Source organism: Notolepis coatsorum (genome assembly GCF_963971535.1).
Source record: "Notolepis coatsorum genome assembly, chromosome: 14".
In the NCBI taxonomy this organism is placed as follows: domain Eukaryota; kingdom Metazoa; phylum Chordata; class Actinopteri; order Aulopiformes; family Paralepididae; genus Notolepis; species Notolepis coatsorum.
The window spans coordinates 38,990,014-39,010,691 of record NC_140178.1 but is presented as its reverse complement, the minus strand read 5'-3'; the positions used below and the strand labels follow the sequence as shown (position 1 = coordinate 39,010,691).

Sequence of the window (20,678 nt, the reverse complement as noted above, 5' to 3'; positions counted from 1 at the left end):
TCTATTATATTCTAAACCTATTCTATCCTACTGTATAATATTATATATTCCACTATATTATATTGTATTGTATTATATTGTATTCTATTCTACCCTACTATATTCTATTATATCCTACTATATTCTATTCTATTTCTATTATTATATTATATTATCTTCTATTATATTCCACTATATACTATTCTATTCCACTGTGTGTGTTGTGTGTGTGCGTGTGTGTGTGTGTGTGTGTGTGTGTGTGTGTGTGTGTGTGTGTGTGTGTGTGTGTGTGTGTGTGTGTGTGTGTGTGTGTGTGTGTGTGTGTGTGTGTGTGTGTGTGTGTGTGTGTGTGTGTGAAAACAGAGTACTCTCTTATCAGTGTTCTCAGTCTGGGAGAGTAAATCCCTGCTAATGATTGGCCCAGGAGCGTGGGAACCACACAGAGAGAGACAGATGGGAGCCCTGGCTGCACTAGAGACCAGCACCAACAACACTTCCACACACATTAACCCTTTCACTGCCACATGACAGCCGGTTAACGCTTTCACTTTGACAATACATGAGCTAATGATGCTAATGATGGAGCATCGCCGTCGGTTGTGTGATAGTAAAGGGTTAGCCTTCTGTTGTGTGGCAGTGAAATGGTTAAAGGTCCAATCTGCAATCCAAAATGTACAACACAAGGGTCCTTCCATTGAAAACACAGGTTTGTTTTTTTCATGCTCAAATTGTTGGTTTTGGAACACTGTGGAAAGCGTAAAAGGACAAACACTTAAAGGGTAAGTTGTGGATTTTCAGAAGTCTATCAAATTGCCTACTAACTAAAGCTTCTATCAGGGCATCTGTCAGTGGTGGATTATTTTGAAAAATGTCCAGCAGCTTCTTAACTGTAATTTAGTTTTTGCAATGCTGCTGCAAGTCAATAGGCTAGCAACGCATCTCAAATCCATATCTGCATTATGTAGGATCAGTACATCTAACGTACATCTAAAGCCCTTTGAGGTGCTCAGTAGCCAATAGTAGAATACTGTGGTTTATACAGTAGGTAGCTCCCAGGAGTGAACGTGTATAAATGTATGACTGTATGAAACTGTGTGAAAAATGTTGTATGTGCTCAGCAAATCTACCATGAAAGATTTTTTTTTCAAACAAGTATAAAAAGTAAAATATATATGTTCATTTGACATATACAAAAGATAATGAAAACAAACAAAAAGACACAAAACATTAAGCAGCATGATGTAGTGCGGATGCACTATCAAGGATTAACTGACTAATTCAAAGTGATGAAAACCATACATGGGAGACCTTCTAGACAGGTGTATGTCTCAGAGAATGTCATTGATGCAGTAGACTAGAGGGTGTAGAGGTGGTCTGATATTCCATCTGTTTTCCACAAAGGCACTACACTAAATCATGCTGCTTAATGTATTGCATGTTTATAATGTATGTTAGAGATTCAAGTTCTATTTTTATCTTATAGATAAAGATAGCGTAGGGTGTGGATCTGTGCAAGTTGTATTTCTGTACCAATTTCACCAAAGACAATTATTGTCAATTATTTTAACACAAGAGCAAGAGTCAATAGTAACAGAAACTCTGTCTGTAAATAAACAGTACTGTATGTGTATATCGTGTGTATGTCATAAATGTCTGGATGTAACAGTACTGTATATCTGTATGTCATGTATGTCATAAATGTTATGAATTGAAAATGGGGGACCCTGATGTAAACAAGACGAAAGTATTTCTCTGGTCTGCATCCCCTTAACTCATTGGCTGCCACGCTGTTTCCGGGATATGGCTATGCGCTGCCACGCATTAAACCAATGGAATCCGTCACCTTGTTTGCAGGGCTATAACTATATTCTATATTATAGCTATGGATGCAATACTATGGCCCATTTGACATTGAGTATCTATCGTTCAATATGTGAAAAAGAAATAATTTTTCCATCCATACATTCCTGTTTTATACCGTGGTGAATATAAGTATGGTTTTAGAGCGATCTAGGGTAATTCCTGGGAGGCTAGTAATAGCCTGCAACGTGTATCATACTAAATCCATTGTCATTTTGTCCCTACACACGCTACAGTTAAAAAATCAAATGCATATGATTGGTATTATGTTCCATCATGAATGCATGAAAGGGGGGGGGTAGTTTCTGATTAATTAATTGTCAATAACGGCATTCGTTATTACAACAACATACGCTTATCAGGGCGATGGCTATGAAAACAAGGCACAATCAAGCTGAAATTGACGTTAAATTGCTCTTACCTGTGGCCGGTGAGATTCCAAAAAGAATATTCCAATTATTTGATTGCCATCTGGTAGATCGTATGTCCATTTGGCCCACGACATAACCCACCACAGCATAATGAATCGGGGGTCCCAAAAACTATTCAATGCGATCAGGTGAAGCCCTAGGTTCATGTTAGTAGAAAAGAGCGCCCGGAGCATTTAGCGTGTGGCACAGCCCAATACACAATGTTTAAAATGGTGCTCGATACCGCCGCCTGGTAGGATGCAGCCGGTATTGCACTTTAGCGATCTCAGACTCAGTCCCATGATAACACCAAGCTTCCTGGATGGATAATGAATGGAAATATCGAATAAAAGAAATAACGAGCAAATAACGAGTATACTCGTTGTTGGCGTCCAACGATTGTCGGCCAATAATGAGTTTAATCGTTGTTGGCAGTGAATTAATTAACAATTGTGTGTATTGAGCCGTACTGTATTGTACCCATTCTGCAATCTGTTAATAAAATGTTCATTCATTCATTCATTCATTCATTCATTCATTCATTCATTCATTCATTCATTCATTCATTCAGTAGTAGTAGTAGTAGTAGTAGTAGTAGTAGTAGTAGTAGTAGTAGTAGTAGTAGTAGTAGTAGTAGTAGTAGTAGCAGTTTACTGGCATCTCCACATATGAATCATCTCAGAGGGCCGAAATAGCAGCTGATCCATGCAGACAGCAGCTGGATTATCTTCGCAGCCCTACCGAAAAGCAGTCGGACTCTTATTGGATTAACTGACTATGTGCACAAGATAATTAACACCACTTTGAAGTTTCAATTGGACTGGGTGGGGCCAGTTAGGTTACTTGATTCCAAGTGAGGTGTTTATATTCGCTCAACTCCACTTCATTTAGCATGATGGAAATGAAGCTTGTAACCAAACAGAATCTGAGCATGTTGAGAAGGAGAAGTTAGAGTTTCAAGTGTATGATGTATGGATGGGTGGATGGACATTACCCCAGTAACATTTTATTATGTATTATTACTACCATCCCAGTAACTTTATAATGTATTATGTTCATATTATTGTGTGTGTAACACTAATAGACATAACTGGTTTGATAAAGAGACCAAGAGATACAGAGGAAAGTTTACATAAAAAAAAGAAAATAATAATAATAATAATAATAATAATAATATTAATATTAATATTAATAATAATAATAATAATAATAATAATAATAATAATAATAATAATAATAATAATAATAATAATAATAATAATAATAATTTTTTTTATTATTATTCTTTCTTTTTATTTGTTTTACTACCAGTCGACTATCTGCACATTTTGGCCAATCAAAGTCAACTATACAAATCCTTAGTCGGGGACAGGCCTAGTATTTTGTCACTTTTGGGTGAAATCAAAGAGTTCATGCAGTCCAAAGGACAAAGACGTCTTGCTGCTAGAAGACACAGAGTGGACACTTGGCCTTGCATTTTTAACAGACATTACTGGGAAACTAAACCACTTGAACTGCGAGCAGTTCAATACTGTTCTTGACATGATAAGTGCTTTAAATGCATTTAAAGCCAAGATGAACATGTTCTCTGTGCATATACAGAGACTAAATGTGCTGCACTTTCCCTCTGTGCAGTCGGTGCTGAAAGATAATGCTTCTGCATCTGAGACATTTGTCAAAGTTGCAGAAAAGTACTGTCAAGTCATAAACACACTTGGGCAAGAGTTTGAGAATACATTTTGTGACCTTGCTCAGCTTGAGCCATGTCCTTTCCTTTCATGAACGTGGACATAACATGCATTGCTGAGCAACTAAGTGCAACGTTCAACTTGGAAGCTGGACAGGTGAAGATTGAAATTGTAAAATTTCCTCCACCTCAATTACCTCCACCTCAAAGCCTACCAGGCTGCACCAAACTTTGGGTGCCTTGTTGACACAGACAAGTACAGAGGGGTATGCACAGCAGCTATGAAGGTTGCCAGCCTGTTTGGTTCAACCTATCTCTGTGAATCAGCGTTTTCTGACATGAACTTCATCAAGAACAAACACAGAACACGCTTCACTGATGCACATCTGCAAGACTCACTCAGAGTTGCAGTGTCAGGTTACACACCAGATTACAATACACTGGTGAACAGCATGCAATGCCAGTGTTACCACTAACAAAGAAACCAGATGTTGTCAGTGGCAACATGGCAGTGCCATGGCAAAGTTGAATACAATATGTAAAGATTGTGTTCAATTCAAACGTGTGTTCATGAAATGTAACAGATATAATTTTGTTAAAAATGCAGCAGTTTAGGGGAGCTCCAGTAGCTCACCACGTACCGCGAGTGCTATTTCAGCGCCGTGGACAACCGCGCTCGCGCGGATCTGGGGCTGAGCGCGTTCGAATCCCGGACGGCAGCCGTGCCTTTCCCAGAGTGTCTTTCCCCCCCATCTGAACCCTTTCAGCCTGCTTCTGTCGGTCGAACTTGACCAAGTATGAATGCGAAGAAAAAGCGATAAACGCTAAAAGAACCAGGTGACTGGTCAAAGTTTAAAAAAAAAATGCAGCAGTTTTGGGCTACGTTTAGACAGAGAGAGTCTGAACAGAAACCGCAAAAGTCGTCTTACGGTTTCACTTTTAATTTTGCGTTTAGACAAGCGTTTTGGGGTGGAATTCTCCGTGCAGACAAGGCTGTAACAACTCGAGACAACGGAGCCCCGCTGTCACACGATTGGCGCATATGTCACATGACGTGCTCTGAAGACCCGCCCTACTCTGCCTCTGATTCGCAGACTGTGGGTGGGGAATGTGATTGGACCAAAGCAGAGTCACTCACAGACAGTGGGTCCAGTCACGCCGCGGGACAGATTCTTGTGTATTTAAAAGTACTGCCAATGTAGCCTTCAGGTGATCGCCATGGATAGAATCAGACATGCTTTATTTACGCTTCTAGGCTACTGGCGCATGCCTGTGATGTAAGCAGTACACGCGACGAGAGCCTTGACAACCCTTTCGTCATTGTTTTATGCGGTTTGACAGTTTAGATGAGAGCGCAAAGATTTAGCGTTTCTAGGAATTCCACCCTGGAAGGTGGTCTCACTTTTTTACGGTTTCACCCCGTAAAAACGCCGTTTCCGTATAAACGAAAGGCACATCCGAATTTTTTTTTTTGCGGATTCACCTGCTAGCGTTTCCGTCTAAACGGGGCCTTGTGGTCATTAGTTCAAAATGTGATGAGATTTATAAAGAAATATGAAAGTAGATTTTTTTTCTTAAACATTACATAATTGATAACTTTGTCCGGACATGGTGCAACATAGTTCATGATTTGTTAAAAGGGTTTGTCAGTAGCTTTGTGAAAATGGGAAATCTTTCCTACGAAATGTTGTAGAAGTGATCATCTGAAAATGTAAACAATTGCTGAGATAAATAAATAGTAATAAAGTGTTGAATATTGATATTATCTGTTTCCCACCTTGTTCAGTCATTGTTGATAATTATAGTGAGAAATCATTAACGTGAGTGTCTTCACAAAGATGAGTATCATTTAGTATTGATAATAATATATAACTAAAGTCAAACTGAGCAAATTTGTTATTTCAGAAGAGTATCAAACTGGTAGCCCTTCGTATGACTCAGTACCCTTGAAGTAGCTCTCAGTGGCATTATGAATTGAAAATGGGGGACCCTGATGTAAACAAGACAAAAATCGTTCTCTGGTCTGCATCCCCATAACAATTGTGTGTATTGAGTCATACTGTATTGTACCCATTCTGCAATCTGTTAATAAAATGTTCAATCAATCAATCAGTTTAAAAAAGGATATGCTCTAGAGGGCAGCAGAGGGCAGTGGGTAGATTGGGACACACTGGACAAGGATTTCCAGGAGACATAGAGGATGGACCCTTCAGGACAGCCAAGTACAGTATCATACAGTAGGACCACTATTATGTCACTTTATTAAGTTTTAATATGTTTTCACTGTCACTGGGGTTGACACATGTCCAGCTGTAAGTGGGAATCCCTGTTGGCCATTTTGAGCCTCTCTTGACCCATACAGTATATGGGTATTTATATATACTATATGGTTTCCCCAATCTGTGCCAATTTTTGCACCAAGAGTAATCCTTTCTTCAACCGGCCAAATTGTTGTGAATCAAGTGTCTCTTCATCTTTCTTTTTTAATAAAATGTATTTAACCCTTTCACTACCACACTACAAAGGGTTAACACTTTCACTACCATACTACAAAGGGTTAACACTTTCACTACCACACTACAGAAGGTTAACATTTCACTATCACACTACAATGTGTTAACCCTTTCACTACCACACTACAAAGGGTTAACCATTTCACTGCCACTCTACAGACGGTTAACCTACTAGTGCTATATGAAAAATCACTGCAAACAGTTCATCAAAGTGTTTTTTGGAAAAAAATTGTTATGTCAGCTGTTTCTGAAATTATTGAAGCAATGGGATGATCTATGAATGTAATTACTTGACGACGTTGTACATGAGTTTAATCATGAGAATCGAGAATAAATAAAGCTTGAATGAATTGAATCTAAAACCGACCCAACAGTACCGTCCTACAGTATTTGTCACTGTCAGTGGGTTGAACGCTATAGGCATTCAGGTTGACACCACCCTCCAGATAATCATTCAGTCCTCACCCACCAGCAACGACAGACGTCACGTTTATTAGACAGGATGTGTACAACAAGATGCATAATCCTATCTTGTAATTATAGATCAATCAGCAATTAAAACGGCTAGACTATTAATAATATTGTGCAGGTTAATTTTGGTTTTGATATTAATGAAGAAGAATGACTAATAATACTACACCTAACTACAAATTGATGTGAATCAAGTGTCTCTTCATCTTTCAATGACAAGTATTTAAATAAAGAATATCAAAATCTGCATACAGGGCACTGAATAGCCCACCAAGTAGCCTAGGACAAAGAGCTGGGAAAGAGCCATGAATGGTGCTCAAGCCATAGGTTCCCAATCCCATATAGGCCTGAATACATTCAAACATGAAGACAAGCTAATTAAGTTATATAATATTACTATAATAAGTAAGTACTGCACTAGTGTTTATTCAAGGGTGAACCCTTCATTAATACAAATTATTAAATGCAGCCTCCATTTTGGGGAGAGCATTGACCGGCCATTTTGCTCTTATGTCACGCCAACCTGAGCATGACATAAGAGCTCCCAACCTGAGCATGACATAAGAGCTCCCAACCTGAGCATGACATAAGAGCTCCCAACCTAAGCATGACATAAGAGCTCCCAACCTGAGCATGACATAAGAGCTCCCAACCTGAGCATGACATAAGAGCTCCCAACCTGAGCATGACATAAAAGCTCCCAACCTGAGCATGACATAAGAGCTCCCAACCTGAGCATGACATAAGAGCTCCCAACCTGAGCATGACATAAGAGCTCCCAACCTGAGCATGACATAAAAGCTCCCAACCTGAGCATGACATAAGAGCTCCCAACCTGAGCATGACATGGCCGCCGTATGAATATGTTCAATTATCTAACTTCTTGACCGTCGCCTTGTTAAAGGGGAAGTACCTCCAATTCCAGAATTCATACATACGTTGTTGAGAAAGTTTAAAAATATTAGTGAACGTGAACAACTCTATAACTCAAACATTATTATTAATGTTATCATTACTCAAAGATTATGTTTATATTACCTATTACATGTCATTAGGAATAAAGTCTGATGCTGCTGGTAAAGATGCCAGAGGTGACACTGACAGCACCCAGGGGAATGTTCAGAGTACATGGGTACATGTTCTGCTTCAGAACCATGAACACTACTAGAGAATAAAGCTCACATGGGTATACAAAATAAAACAAACATCCTGTGGCTCCACAGAATCTCCCATTGCCAACAAAGCAGCTCCAGACTGTATACCTGATGGCATCACAAATCCGAGTCTTACTCTCTCTGGTTTCTGGCTTTGAGAGAGTAGCTCACACATACTGATTGAACTTTCCTAGGCCATGGAAGTAACTTAATTTGGAACAATTTGAGAAGTGACTATATTGAAGACTGTTGGACTGTTGGAACTAAACAGACAGGCACTGATCAAACATCGTATGGGCCTCTATTGCCACCCTGAGGTAAGACAAGGTACCACAGGCAGGTTTGTAAACAAATGTACGGAGTGAGGTTATGTTGACATACCTTTCTCCAAAAAATCTATAGTTACCTGTAACAAGGGGCTGAGGGGTCTCCCTAAAATGTATCAAAAAAGGTTGAAGATAAGCTACACGGAAATTGCTATTATGTACTTTTCTCATAGCAGGGTATATCTGTGCTCTATCAGGGAGGACCATGCTTAGAACACAATACCAAAAGCACTATGTGTTTATTTGGCATTGAATTAGAGTTCAGCTGCCAATTATCTCTGTTGTCAGCTAGATACAAAACAAAGAAGAATGAAAGAAAATGATCAAAGGAATTATGTTTTGGAAATGAGTGGTATAAGTAATCAACAGGGGGGAATTTAAGAAAGGATGAAGGGGGATGGCCCCACCCACAACCAAACACAACCACACCCACACAACCAAACACAACCAAACCCACACAACCAAACACAACCAAACACAACCAAATACAACCAAACCCACACAACCAATAACACAACCACACCCACACAACCAAACACAACCAACCAAACACAACCAAACACAACCAAACCCACACAACCAAACACAACCACACCCACACAACCAAACACAACCAAACCCACACAACCAAACACAACCACACCCACACAACCAAACACAACCAAACCCACACAACCAAACACAACCAAACCCACACAACCAAACACAACCAAACCCACACAACCAAACACAACCAGACACAACCAGACACAACCAAACACAACCAAACACAACCAAACACAACCAAACACACACAACCAAACACAACCAAACCCACACAACCAAACCCACACAACCAAACCCACACAACCAAACACAACCAAACACAACCAAACCCACACAACCAAACACAACCAAAACCCACACAACCAAGCACAACCAAACACAACCAAACCCACACAACCAAACACAACCAACCAAACACAACCAAACCCACACAACCAAACACAACCAAACACAACCACACCCACACAACCAAACACAACCAAACACAACCAACCACAACCAAACACAACCACACACAACCAACCAAACACAACCACACCCACACAACCAACCACAACCAAACCCACACAACCAAACACAACCAACCAAACACAACCAAACACAACCAACCACAACCAAACATAACCAAACACAACCAAACACAACCAAACCCACACAACCAAACCCACACAACCAAACACAACCAAACCCACACAACCAAACACAACCAAAACACAACCAAACCCACACAACCAAACACAACCAAACACAACCAACCAAACACAACCAAACCCACACAACCAAACACAACCAAACACAACCACACCCACACAACCAAACACAACCAAACACAACCAACCACAACCAACCACAACCACACACAACCAACCAAACACAACCACACCCACACAACCAAACACAACCACACCCACTAGGCTTGGGCGGTATGACGGTATTACGGTATACCAGGGTATTTAGAAATACCGTCAAAATCACAGATCCGTTTCAGTTTATATTACAGTGAAACGGAGTTTTAACAGTGGTTGGTTGTAGTGCACTGCACACACGCGCCAGCAGAGGGCGAGACCAGTCCTCACTAGTGGAGCGAGCCGCAGAGCTGGTTGTCTACACACAGGAGGAGGAGGGGAAACCCTGCTTCACTGGAAATTAAATGAGAGTCGAGACACGCTTACCGTTGCTGCCTGGTGCTTCGGGCTAACTGGCTGTTCTGAGAGCTAACTGTTGTGTATGTGTATCACAACGGTGGTCACGCTTTACGGTAATGTTGCGACAGTGCTGTGAAAATACCGTAAAGCGTTGTGGTAACGAGAGTGTGTGTTGTTGTGGACTGGTGGAGCAAGCAAATAAACGGTAAAACGTTACGTCGCAGTCCGGTGCGTTTTTGAATACACAATACTAACGTTACTAGTACTAGGGTGCTGCTAATTGGCCATCTCCGCGATTTGTTTACTTGGTAACACGGGTCCCCCCCCCCCCCCCCCCCCCCCCCCCGCTGATGAAAATGAAAGTCATACCGTCATATACAGTACACCGGGGTATTAGGTCATCAATGTATAACGGTGTGAAATAAAAATACCGCCCAGGCCTACAACCAAACACAACCAACCACAACCAAACACACACAACCAAACACAACCAAACACACACAACCAAACACAACAAAACCCACACAACCAAACACAACCAGACACAACCAAACACAACCAAACCCACACAACCAAACACAACCAAACCCACACAACCAAACACAACCACACCCACACAACCAAACACAACCAACCACAACCAAACACAACCAAACACAACCAAACCCACACAACCAAACACAACCAAACAAACACAACCAAACCCACACAACCAAACACAACCAAACCCACACAACCAAACCCACACAACCAAACACAACCACACCCACACAACCAAACACAACCACACACAACCACACACAACCACACAACCAAACACAACCAAACACAACCAAACCCACACTCAACCATTAACATTAATCCAATGCGTTCTCTTAGTTATTGCAAAATTCCGGGGATGACAGTATGGGAATTTAGATTCCCCTCCGTAATCTTTACATTAGGGAAAAAAATGCTCTGTAATCACTCCTCAACTCCCATCTCACTGTTCCCCCTGAGAAGCAATCCCTTAAAGGCACAATCAGTGATCCAAATGTAAACAAATGGGTAGCCAAAATATGTTATTTTCATACACATTTCATCATCAAAAATAAGAAATAAGAATGCATGCATGTTTTCATTATCTAGTTGATTGAGTTGAAGAGGTGGAGTGATGGATTTAGTATAGGAATAGGTTGGAATACAAAGAAACATTTTGGATGGATATTCATTTTCACAGCATTTATTCTGCCTGCCAAGGTGACGGGGAAGATGTGACCATAGATATAAAACCGTAGATGTGATATTCCATCATAAATCATGGGATAACCGTTCACCATCTTACTTGGGCCTCTAACCTTTTTACCTGGTTATCGTTTACAATAGCCACCGATGGGAAGTAACTACGGTTGTTGGCTGTGCAGCACCTAATTGCTGTACTAAAAGGACCATCACTTTACACACGTCAGTATAGATAGAGTAGACTTATATTTTACATATGGGTCAAAATTACAAAAGGTTAGTGAACTGGGTACTGTTAGCTAAGTTATGTTAACATACCAACTGAGTCAAATGTTATTAGCTCTCAGCATTAGATAAACAAAGAAGTTATAACCAGCAAATGTTTTAATGTTAGAGCAAGCTAACTTAGAGCTGAAAGTTAATACATATATTAATATACAGTAGGTGTGTTCTCTCTTGTATTGCTGCCATCAACGTCATATTGTGGCTGCTAATATACCACAATACTGAATATATTTAGGATTTCTACATTAAATATATTGCTTAATTTAGTATATTATCCATTCTGAATATCAAATACAGTTCTTACATATTAAGTTCTGGCAAACTTGCAAAAATAAAATCATTCTCTACAATATAAATGCATGCTATTTTAAGAGATTATCTTCATGATTGAAGGCATGATTTGACAGGTACCATTGTCTTACATTCATTACTTTGAATAAAAACAGTATTCGTGTACTAGAAGAAAAATACTAGGACTATAAAGACAACATACACCTCGTTCACCATTGGTTACAATTAGAGCACGTTTAGAACTGGACCCAGGTAAGATGATTGCCAGATATGGTCCCCTTTCAGAATGTCAATTGATTATGACACATCACATCTACTGTTTTTGTGTATCTATGGATGGAACCACCCATCAAAGTCACAGGTATTGCGCTCATAAAGCCACTTAAAATGTTCTTTAAACAAGCCACCAATATTCTTTGTTACTACCACACCCAGGTGTTTAAATAAATCTGTTGCTATTTTATGTTTATTGAAAATGTGAGTATGACATTATGTTGTGGATGGATTTGATACATACAAAAGTAGGTAATCTGCATACAAATACACTTCTATGAGAGTAATAGCCAAAGGCTCAACGAGTTTCCTTTTCAATGCCACAGAACCTGAATGATGAGATGTCATGTTTGAAGTCCTTGAAATATACTGCTATTGGGTACTGCTCTTATCATTTCTGCTCATGGAGCTCTTGAGTTCACTTATTCTCTGTTTTAATGTCTTACCAACATAGCCTAACCCACGAGGACGTTGATCATATGAATTACATGAGAAGTGGAACATGTGATGACATACTGTATTTGATAAAAGATTGTTTCCCAGTATGAGAGGATGAGTAAAGTAGTTACATTTTAGTCACCATATTATTACATTGAGCACATCCTCTGCATTTGAAATACAGATCAGCTAGCCTAGCTTAAATCTCTGGGGTTGTTTTTGGCCAATAGGCAGCTAGGCAAGCTGATCTGTATCTGCTTCCGTTCATTTGAGGTAAACTGGGCTAGCTGGCAGCCGGATAGCTTTCTACTGAACGCACATAAAACTGGTATCCATCTTTGTGTCTGACTCTGGAGAAGACAGTAAGCACATTTCATATACAGGTGATGTTGGCATGTTCCTCTAAAAAGGTCTTCGTGCTCTTCTTCACTGATTTACATTAGCATGTACAAGGCTATCTCTGAGATGACATCTCCGATAAGACTATTACTGGTGGTTCTTCCATGGACATCGCTGGGTATGATGATACTAGTATGTGCCTATGTTTTTTAATAATATAACTCGGTCTATGGCTGGTTGGGGTTATAGGTTATACTAAACATGAATATTTCTTTTTCTATAGGGGGTTACTTTGAAACAATTAATTTCTTGATTTCTGAAAGGCCATATTGATGCGTATAAAATAGATGAGCAAACTACTTTTCTCAATGATCATGAACACTTTTCATTGTTAACAAGGCATGTTCTATATGATAAGATAAGATGAGATATTCCTTTATTGATCCCCTTGGGGAAATGCGGGCGTCATAGCAGCACGGGGGAAGGGGGAGGGGAGGTACAGGTATGGGCAGGGTAATAGTAGAAACTAAAGACATAATTATATATAGGCATAGGCAATCAAATGATAACAGATAAAACAGTGTGTGCCATCAGGATGCTCACTGTGGACTCTATGTAACACTAACTCATCCATTCTAAACTCATTGCACACAACGTCCACATGCACACACTCACTTTAAACATTACACCATATTTTATCTATTTATTACTAATAAGATTTGCACATCTTCTACCAAATTTTTGCATTTTCATTTTGTTTTTGCATTTTATACATTTTAATTTTGTAGTGTTTGGTCTTTATTATTTTACTTTATGAAGCACAACCTCAGGAGGGTCATACAGAACCAAACATTTCACTATAATGTACATGTGCCTTATCTCTGTGACAAATAAAACAAAACTTGAAAACTTGAAACTTGAAACAATATAGTTAACTCTGACTATAAGAATATGAGAAAGTAAACAGTGTAATCAAAGGTGCAGATTAGGGTCTGTATGCCCTATCAGTTATATTATATGCTACAATAAATATGGGCTATACAGAATTTGAATCTGATTATCTACTATGAGTAAAGTAAAGTAATGATGATGATGACGAAAAGATAATTATTGTATTGGATAGATTGAATTAATTGATGATACCCAAATCAACTATTATGTAGCGACCTAAGCTACTCTCAAACACAGAATCAGTTGACAAACACAGAACAAGTCATTTAAAAGAGGTTTGTTTCACCCATATGTCCTGGTACGTACCATATGGTCATCCCATCCTCCAATATAACCTGTATAAGTTCTGTCCCAGTTTAAGTTTTATAGACAAGTAACATAACGATACCCGTCCCATAGGAACAGAATGATGGTTTGAACTATTTAGCTTCCAACTGCCTATACTTGGAATATAAGGTTATTAGGTAAGGCCTGTCTAGCTTCCAGAATTCAAGCTTAATTGTGACCACCATGGTATTAAACATTTTCATCTTAAGAGCATTTGATATTCATTGCCCTCACAGAGAGGGACGTGGTGAGTCAATACTCCAGACAGACTCTCCATTGAAATTCTGAAGTTGAACCTTTTCAACAACTTTGGGGCAAGTGTTTGACAATAAGTGGCCTGGATTTTAGGTCATATAAAATGTAAAGTCAAATTAAACTACATGACAAACCATCTAGATCAAAAGTTAGTTTTAGTCTATGTTAATTTGCCTAGCTATCACTAGAATCACTACCCACTTTCAAAACCACTCTCAAAGAACACCTACGGGAGACTGCAATTCGAAACTGGCCCCTGTCTAACACAACCCCCTCCAATGTACAGTAAATGACCAAGTATGGTTTTGTCAATATTCCAATGTACAGTTTTGCTTGTACAGTTGTACAGTGTGTGTCCCGACTCCCCCCCCCCCCCCCCCCCCCACCAACCACCTCCAATGTACAGTCCGTCCCCCCCACCTACCCAACCTCCTCCAATGTACAGTTTCTACGTCAAATGTATATACTCTCTTTTCTGGACTATTTTTGTATCACAAACAGTACTGTATTTGCAAGTCTGGTATGCCATAAATGTATAGATGTAGCAGTACTGTCTATCTGTATGTCGTGTATGTCATATATGTTATGATGAATTGAAAATGGGGGACCCTGATGTAAACAAGACGAAAGTCTTTCTCTGGTCTGCATCCCCTTAACAATTGTATGTATTGAGCTGTACTGTACCCATTCTGCAATCTGTTAATAAAGTTTTCAATCAATCAATCAAGCAATCAAAGAGTAGAACCAGCAATAAGATCCCCTGTCTTATGAAAGATACGTCGATATTAGAAGACCTCATTCAGGGTAAACAACTCTAGGGGCAATATTTTAATAACCTGTTCATTGCCCATAGCCATGGGAGACTTGGGCAGAGAAATTATGACAAACTTGTTTATTCATTATTCATTACTTGTGTTCCATGCTGCATCTTTGTAGTTCAACCAGTAGAGGGAGGCAGAGAACTGCAGTTTATTCTACTGATTACCTCAGCTCTCAGAGCCAAACTGAATGCCATAGATTATAGACTAGATCTGCAGCTAGTTTATATGGGTGTATGCATAAGGTGTACATGTACATGTATGTATGTATGCTTCGGTATTCATTCATTAGTGTGCTCTCATACATGTATGTGTTATGCGTATGAATGTGTGTGTGTGTGTGTGATTGTGTGTGTGTGTGTGTGTGTGTGTGTGTGTGTGTGTGTGTGTGTGTGTGTGTGTGTGTGTGTGTGTGTGTGTGTGTGTGTGTGTGTGTGTGTGTGTAACTCACTGGTGACGGTGAGTACATTGGTGTTGATCTCAGCAGTGATCTGCAGGCGGCCTCTCCTCTCAGTGTGATCTGTTCCACACAGACTGGGTACGTTGGGCACACACCTCTTATGTATGTTCATCATACAGTCTGGAATACACACACAGCCACAGACACACACATGTTTTAAATACTTTACAAGTGAGAACATTCTACAGGTTTACATGAATACCCTAAATATGTGATGATAATATTGTGGATATGTGTCAATACCAATAAAACATGTAGGCTGATAATATCAGTGTCTACAGAGATGCACCAATGTCAGTACTGGGATTGGATATTGGGCCGAAACCAGGCTAGAATAGGGTGTAATTGTCTGATACCACACTAGAATAGGGTATTGGTGTCTGATACCAGACTAGAATAGGGTATTATTGTCTGATACCAGACTAGAATAGGGTATTATTGTCTGATACCAGACTAGAATAGGGTGGGGTGGGAATCGCCAGAGACCTCACGATACGATACTATCGCGATACTTGCATCATGATACGATAGTATCGCAGTACTAAATATATCGCGATACTTTGTCAACATGTTTTATCTAATAAAATAAAGTTCAGTCTGTTCATCTCACTTCAATCATTTTTATTGCAGAACATGGTATTTTCTCAAGCAGACAGATGTAAACACTGTAATCTGTGTTGCATGTACCTGACAAACTGAACTGTTTGTATTAGTCATATTCCAACTTAACTGAATGCACATGTGTGCGTGTACTTTACTATTACAGGTATTGAAATGAACAATGCAACTTCCTTATAAATTTTTTTTTTTTTTTATAATTAAATATCGATACTTGGCGTCCCTGTATCGATACAGTATCGCCACGCAAAGTATCGCGATACTACTACGTATCGATTTTTTCCCCCACCCTTAGGTGTCTGATAGCAGGCTAGAATAGGGTATTGGTGTCAGATACCAGGCTAGAATAGGGTATTGGTGTCAGATACCAGGCTAGAATAGGGTATTGGTAGAATACTTAAATCTAAAGCACATATGTTTGTTGGTTCAGTGCTTTGCTCAAGGGCACTTTGGCCAAATTGGTTGGATGTAGTACCAGCCAGGCAGCCACCCTGTTTGAACTGCGTCTGCATTTGATCTCGTCTTGTCGATGTAAAATGAATTAGGTATATTGTTAGTAAGTTAGCCATAAGCGGGATAATGTATAGCTATACTCGATCATTGTCGCAAAATAATTTACCTTCACTGACGTTTAAAACACCGGTCAATTATTTTGCGACAATGACCTCGTAGCTATACATTATCCCTTACATATCTTATCCTGTGTTATCTTACTATATCTTTTCTTGTGTTATCTCACTATATCTTATCTTGTGTTATCTTACTATATGGTATCTTAACTCAGGGTACGTACAGTCACATCTCATTCCCTGGTGGATGAGGCCATAGAGCAGAGAGCCACAGTGGTCACAGAATGTAGGGCTGGAGTAGGTGTGGACCTTAAACTTGTGTTTCGCCCTCGGGTCCTGAGACAAAGAGAGAAAGAAAGAGAGAAAGAAAGAGAGAAAGAAAGAGAGAAAGAAAGAAAGAAAGAAAGAAAGAAAGAAAGAAAGAAAGAAAGAAAGAAAGAAAGAAAGAAAGAAAGAAAGAAAGAAAGAAAGAAAGAAAGAAAGAAAGAAAGAAAGAAAGAAAGAAAGAAAGAGAAGAAGACACAGATGATGGTTATGCTTTTAGTCATTCCCTGTATGACACCATACACAAATAGACACCAGACTGTTAGATTCAACGGCAACTACAGCACCAACAGAACGGTATCCACCGGGGCACCCCAGGGATAGACACATAGACACAAATAGACACCAGACTGTTAGATTCAACGGCAACTACAGCACCAACAGAACGGTATCCACCGGGGCACCCCAGGGAACTGTCATCTCACCAGTCCTGTTCACTCTGTACACCGACAACTGTAGCAGCTCAGACCCTGAGATGCTCTTCATCAAATATTCTGATGACACAGTCATTGTTGACACCACCAACTCCAATGACCGCATCATTGGAGAAATGAACAGGTTCGCAGAGTGGTGTAAGAACAATTTCCTGGACCTAAACCCCAGCCAAAAAAAAAAGGAACTGCTGGTGGACTTCAGGCGTGACCCCACAACTCCCCCAGCTCTGGAGATAAATGGCCAGAAAATAGAGCGTGTTGAGGAGTATAAATATCTTGGCACCACCATTGAACATAAGCTCACCTTCAAGACCAACACAGATAACATCCACTCTAAGTGCCAACAGCGACTGTTCTTCCTCAGGAAGATGAGGAAGCTTCAGGTGCGACCATCAATCCTGCAGGCTTTCTACAACTCCTTTGTGGAATCAATAATGTCCTTTAACATCACATCATGGTTTGGAGTGATGTGTGCCATCAACCGGAAACCTCTCGACAGGGTCGTTAAGATCAGCGGCAAGATAATTGGGAAGGACCAGGAGCCACTCAGCAGCATCCACAAGAAACGGACAGTTAAAAAGGCCTCCCAAATAGTTGTAGATAATACACACACCCTTCACACCCATTACGAACGAATGCCCTCAGACCGTCGATACAGAGCTTCATCCCTGAACAAAAGGGGCTTAGGTAGCTTCGTGCCAACCTCCATCAGACTGCTGAACACCTAGGTCTGGTGGAGGCTTTTTTTTATATATAGTGGTGAGTGTCTATGTATTGTGACTGTATGTTTGTCTTTCAACCACTGCACAAATGAAGTTCCGAAAGGAAAATAAAGTAATTTGAAGTTGAAGTGTATACTGGCCGGGCCAGGGGGCGTGTTATATATGTCACAACATTCAGAAGCACTTGTTTCAATATCGACATACAGTATATCACAATATCTGCTTAGGGCTGGGAAACCAAATGGATTTTCCAAAGGATGTTCATCATCATCAGGGTAATGGCAATGGTCATTCAGTATCACACTGAAACTCGTTTTCAATAGCTGACGACAACACATTATATACTATATATATTCTATATATCAGTAAACAATACAGATTGTTATACTGCCCTGTAGTGCACATCGTGTAGGTAATTAAGGTAAAGATCCCCTCCAGATCTTTTAAACTACTAAACTACTACTACTATTCTAAAACCATAACAATATTTCTATATTGAATAGCAATTTGTATAAATAATATGTTTTCCCACCGAATTGTTCAATAAACGACTGAAAAGGACTTAGCAGCATCTCTACACCTTTATACCTATACCTATACCTTTATTGAGAATGTAAGGATATTATGAATATGCCAATTGGCAGCAATTGCCAGAAAGTTAAGTTAACCATAAAAACAGACATGTGGAGGGGATCTTTAAGCAATGATTTCATCCAAGAGTGGTTAGACAATGGGACTAGAAGGTTGTTATGTCCGTAGTGTGGCAGTGGGGTAAGCATAACTACATATATAATATATACATATATAATATATACTTTCCTCTTTAAGATCTTTAAGATCTTTAAGATTATTCTCATGACATTTCTGCTTCATTAGAGAGAATACAATCACGATTGACAGGAAGAATAGCAGAGGGAAAGGGAGGGAGATAATCATATTCTTCCTTCATCAATCTCTCCCTCCACCCCTGTCACTCACTCTCTCTGTCTCTCTATCTGTCTGTCTCTCTCTCTCTGTCTGTCTGTCTGTCTCTCTCTGTCTCTCTCTCTATCTCTCTCTCCCTCTCTCTCTCTCAGTATAGCTTGGACCATCATATTGGGGTCATTGGACGAAAACTATTAAGATATAATACATTTTTCTCCATTAGAGAGAGTTAACGCTTTGATTTCTGCCACGTTATAGCCAGATCAGATTTAGTATTGCAGAAATTCTCTGACACAGATATTCTATTTTAGCCTGGTATGGGACAGATATCCAATACCAGTATAGGTATCGGTGCATCCCTTGGATCTACTTACACTATGGAGACACACACATGCATAGATACAGTAGTACAGCACACACACACCTTCGAATTGGTGTGTTCCCAGCGCAAACCATAACACTAACCCTAACCTAATATTAACCCTAACCTAACCCTACCCCTAACCTCACCCTAACCTTAACCATAACGTTGATTTAACCACAAAAGCCACGGAATAGGACATTTGCTTTGGTACAACATTTGCTGCTCAACTTTTCGTAGCATGTGCACACACACACACACACACACACACACACACACACACACACACACACACACACACACACACACACACACACACACACACACACACACACACACACACACACACACACACACACACACACACACACACACACACACACACACACACACACACACACGCACAGAGACACACACACACGCACAGAGACACACGCACACACACACACACACAGACAGATACGAGCTGAGAAATGTTCAGTATTTCTATTTTGATGCTTTAGTAATATCTAATTTAACCTTCATGTCAATGAAAGTTTATTTTCTTTGGTCCACTTTTTCTCCTTATTTTTCTATTTTTCTCCCATCCCAATTTCGTATTGCCAATTCTCCCCTCCCCTGTCTTGAACGTTGCTAGACTCTGCCTCCCACTGGTCGGCTGTAGTGAGAATAAAAGCCTTGCATCACGTGTCCCCTCCGGTACACGAGGAGGCAGCCTGTCGCATCTTTTCACCAGACAGCGCGGACTCTCAGTGGCGAGGAGTAACGCGTGGGAGGCTCACGCTGCCCCCGATACTTCCTGTCTCTGCTGTGCAGGGGTCACCCAACCGACCTGTAGGAGTCGCTGTCCACAACGCCCAAATCCCCACCCATCGACTTCCACCCGCTACCTCTGTCAATTGAGATAGTATGACGACTGGCCCAAGCCGAAGGCAATGCTGACACCGGGATTCGAGACCGGAGTCTTTTGCATTGGT

At 40.1% G+C, this 20,678-nt stretch overlaps 1 protein-coding gene across 1 annotated transcript in view; it reads right to left on the bottom strand.

Moving 5' to 3' along the window:
• The window catches only part of LOC311240507 (protein kinase C beta type-like), a gene marked incomplete at its 5' end in the record, with an annotated part of 391,798 nt that overhangs the window by 134,200 nt on the left and 236,920 nt on the right, over positions 1-20,678 (bottom strand). The window contains 2 exon segments of the mRNA XM_084329084.1: positions 15,741-15,869; positions 17,161-17,272. Of these exon segments, the coding sequence (XP_084185210.1) occupies positions 15,741-15,869; positions 17,161-17,272 (241 nt within the window).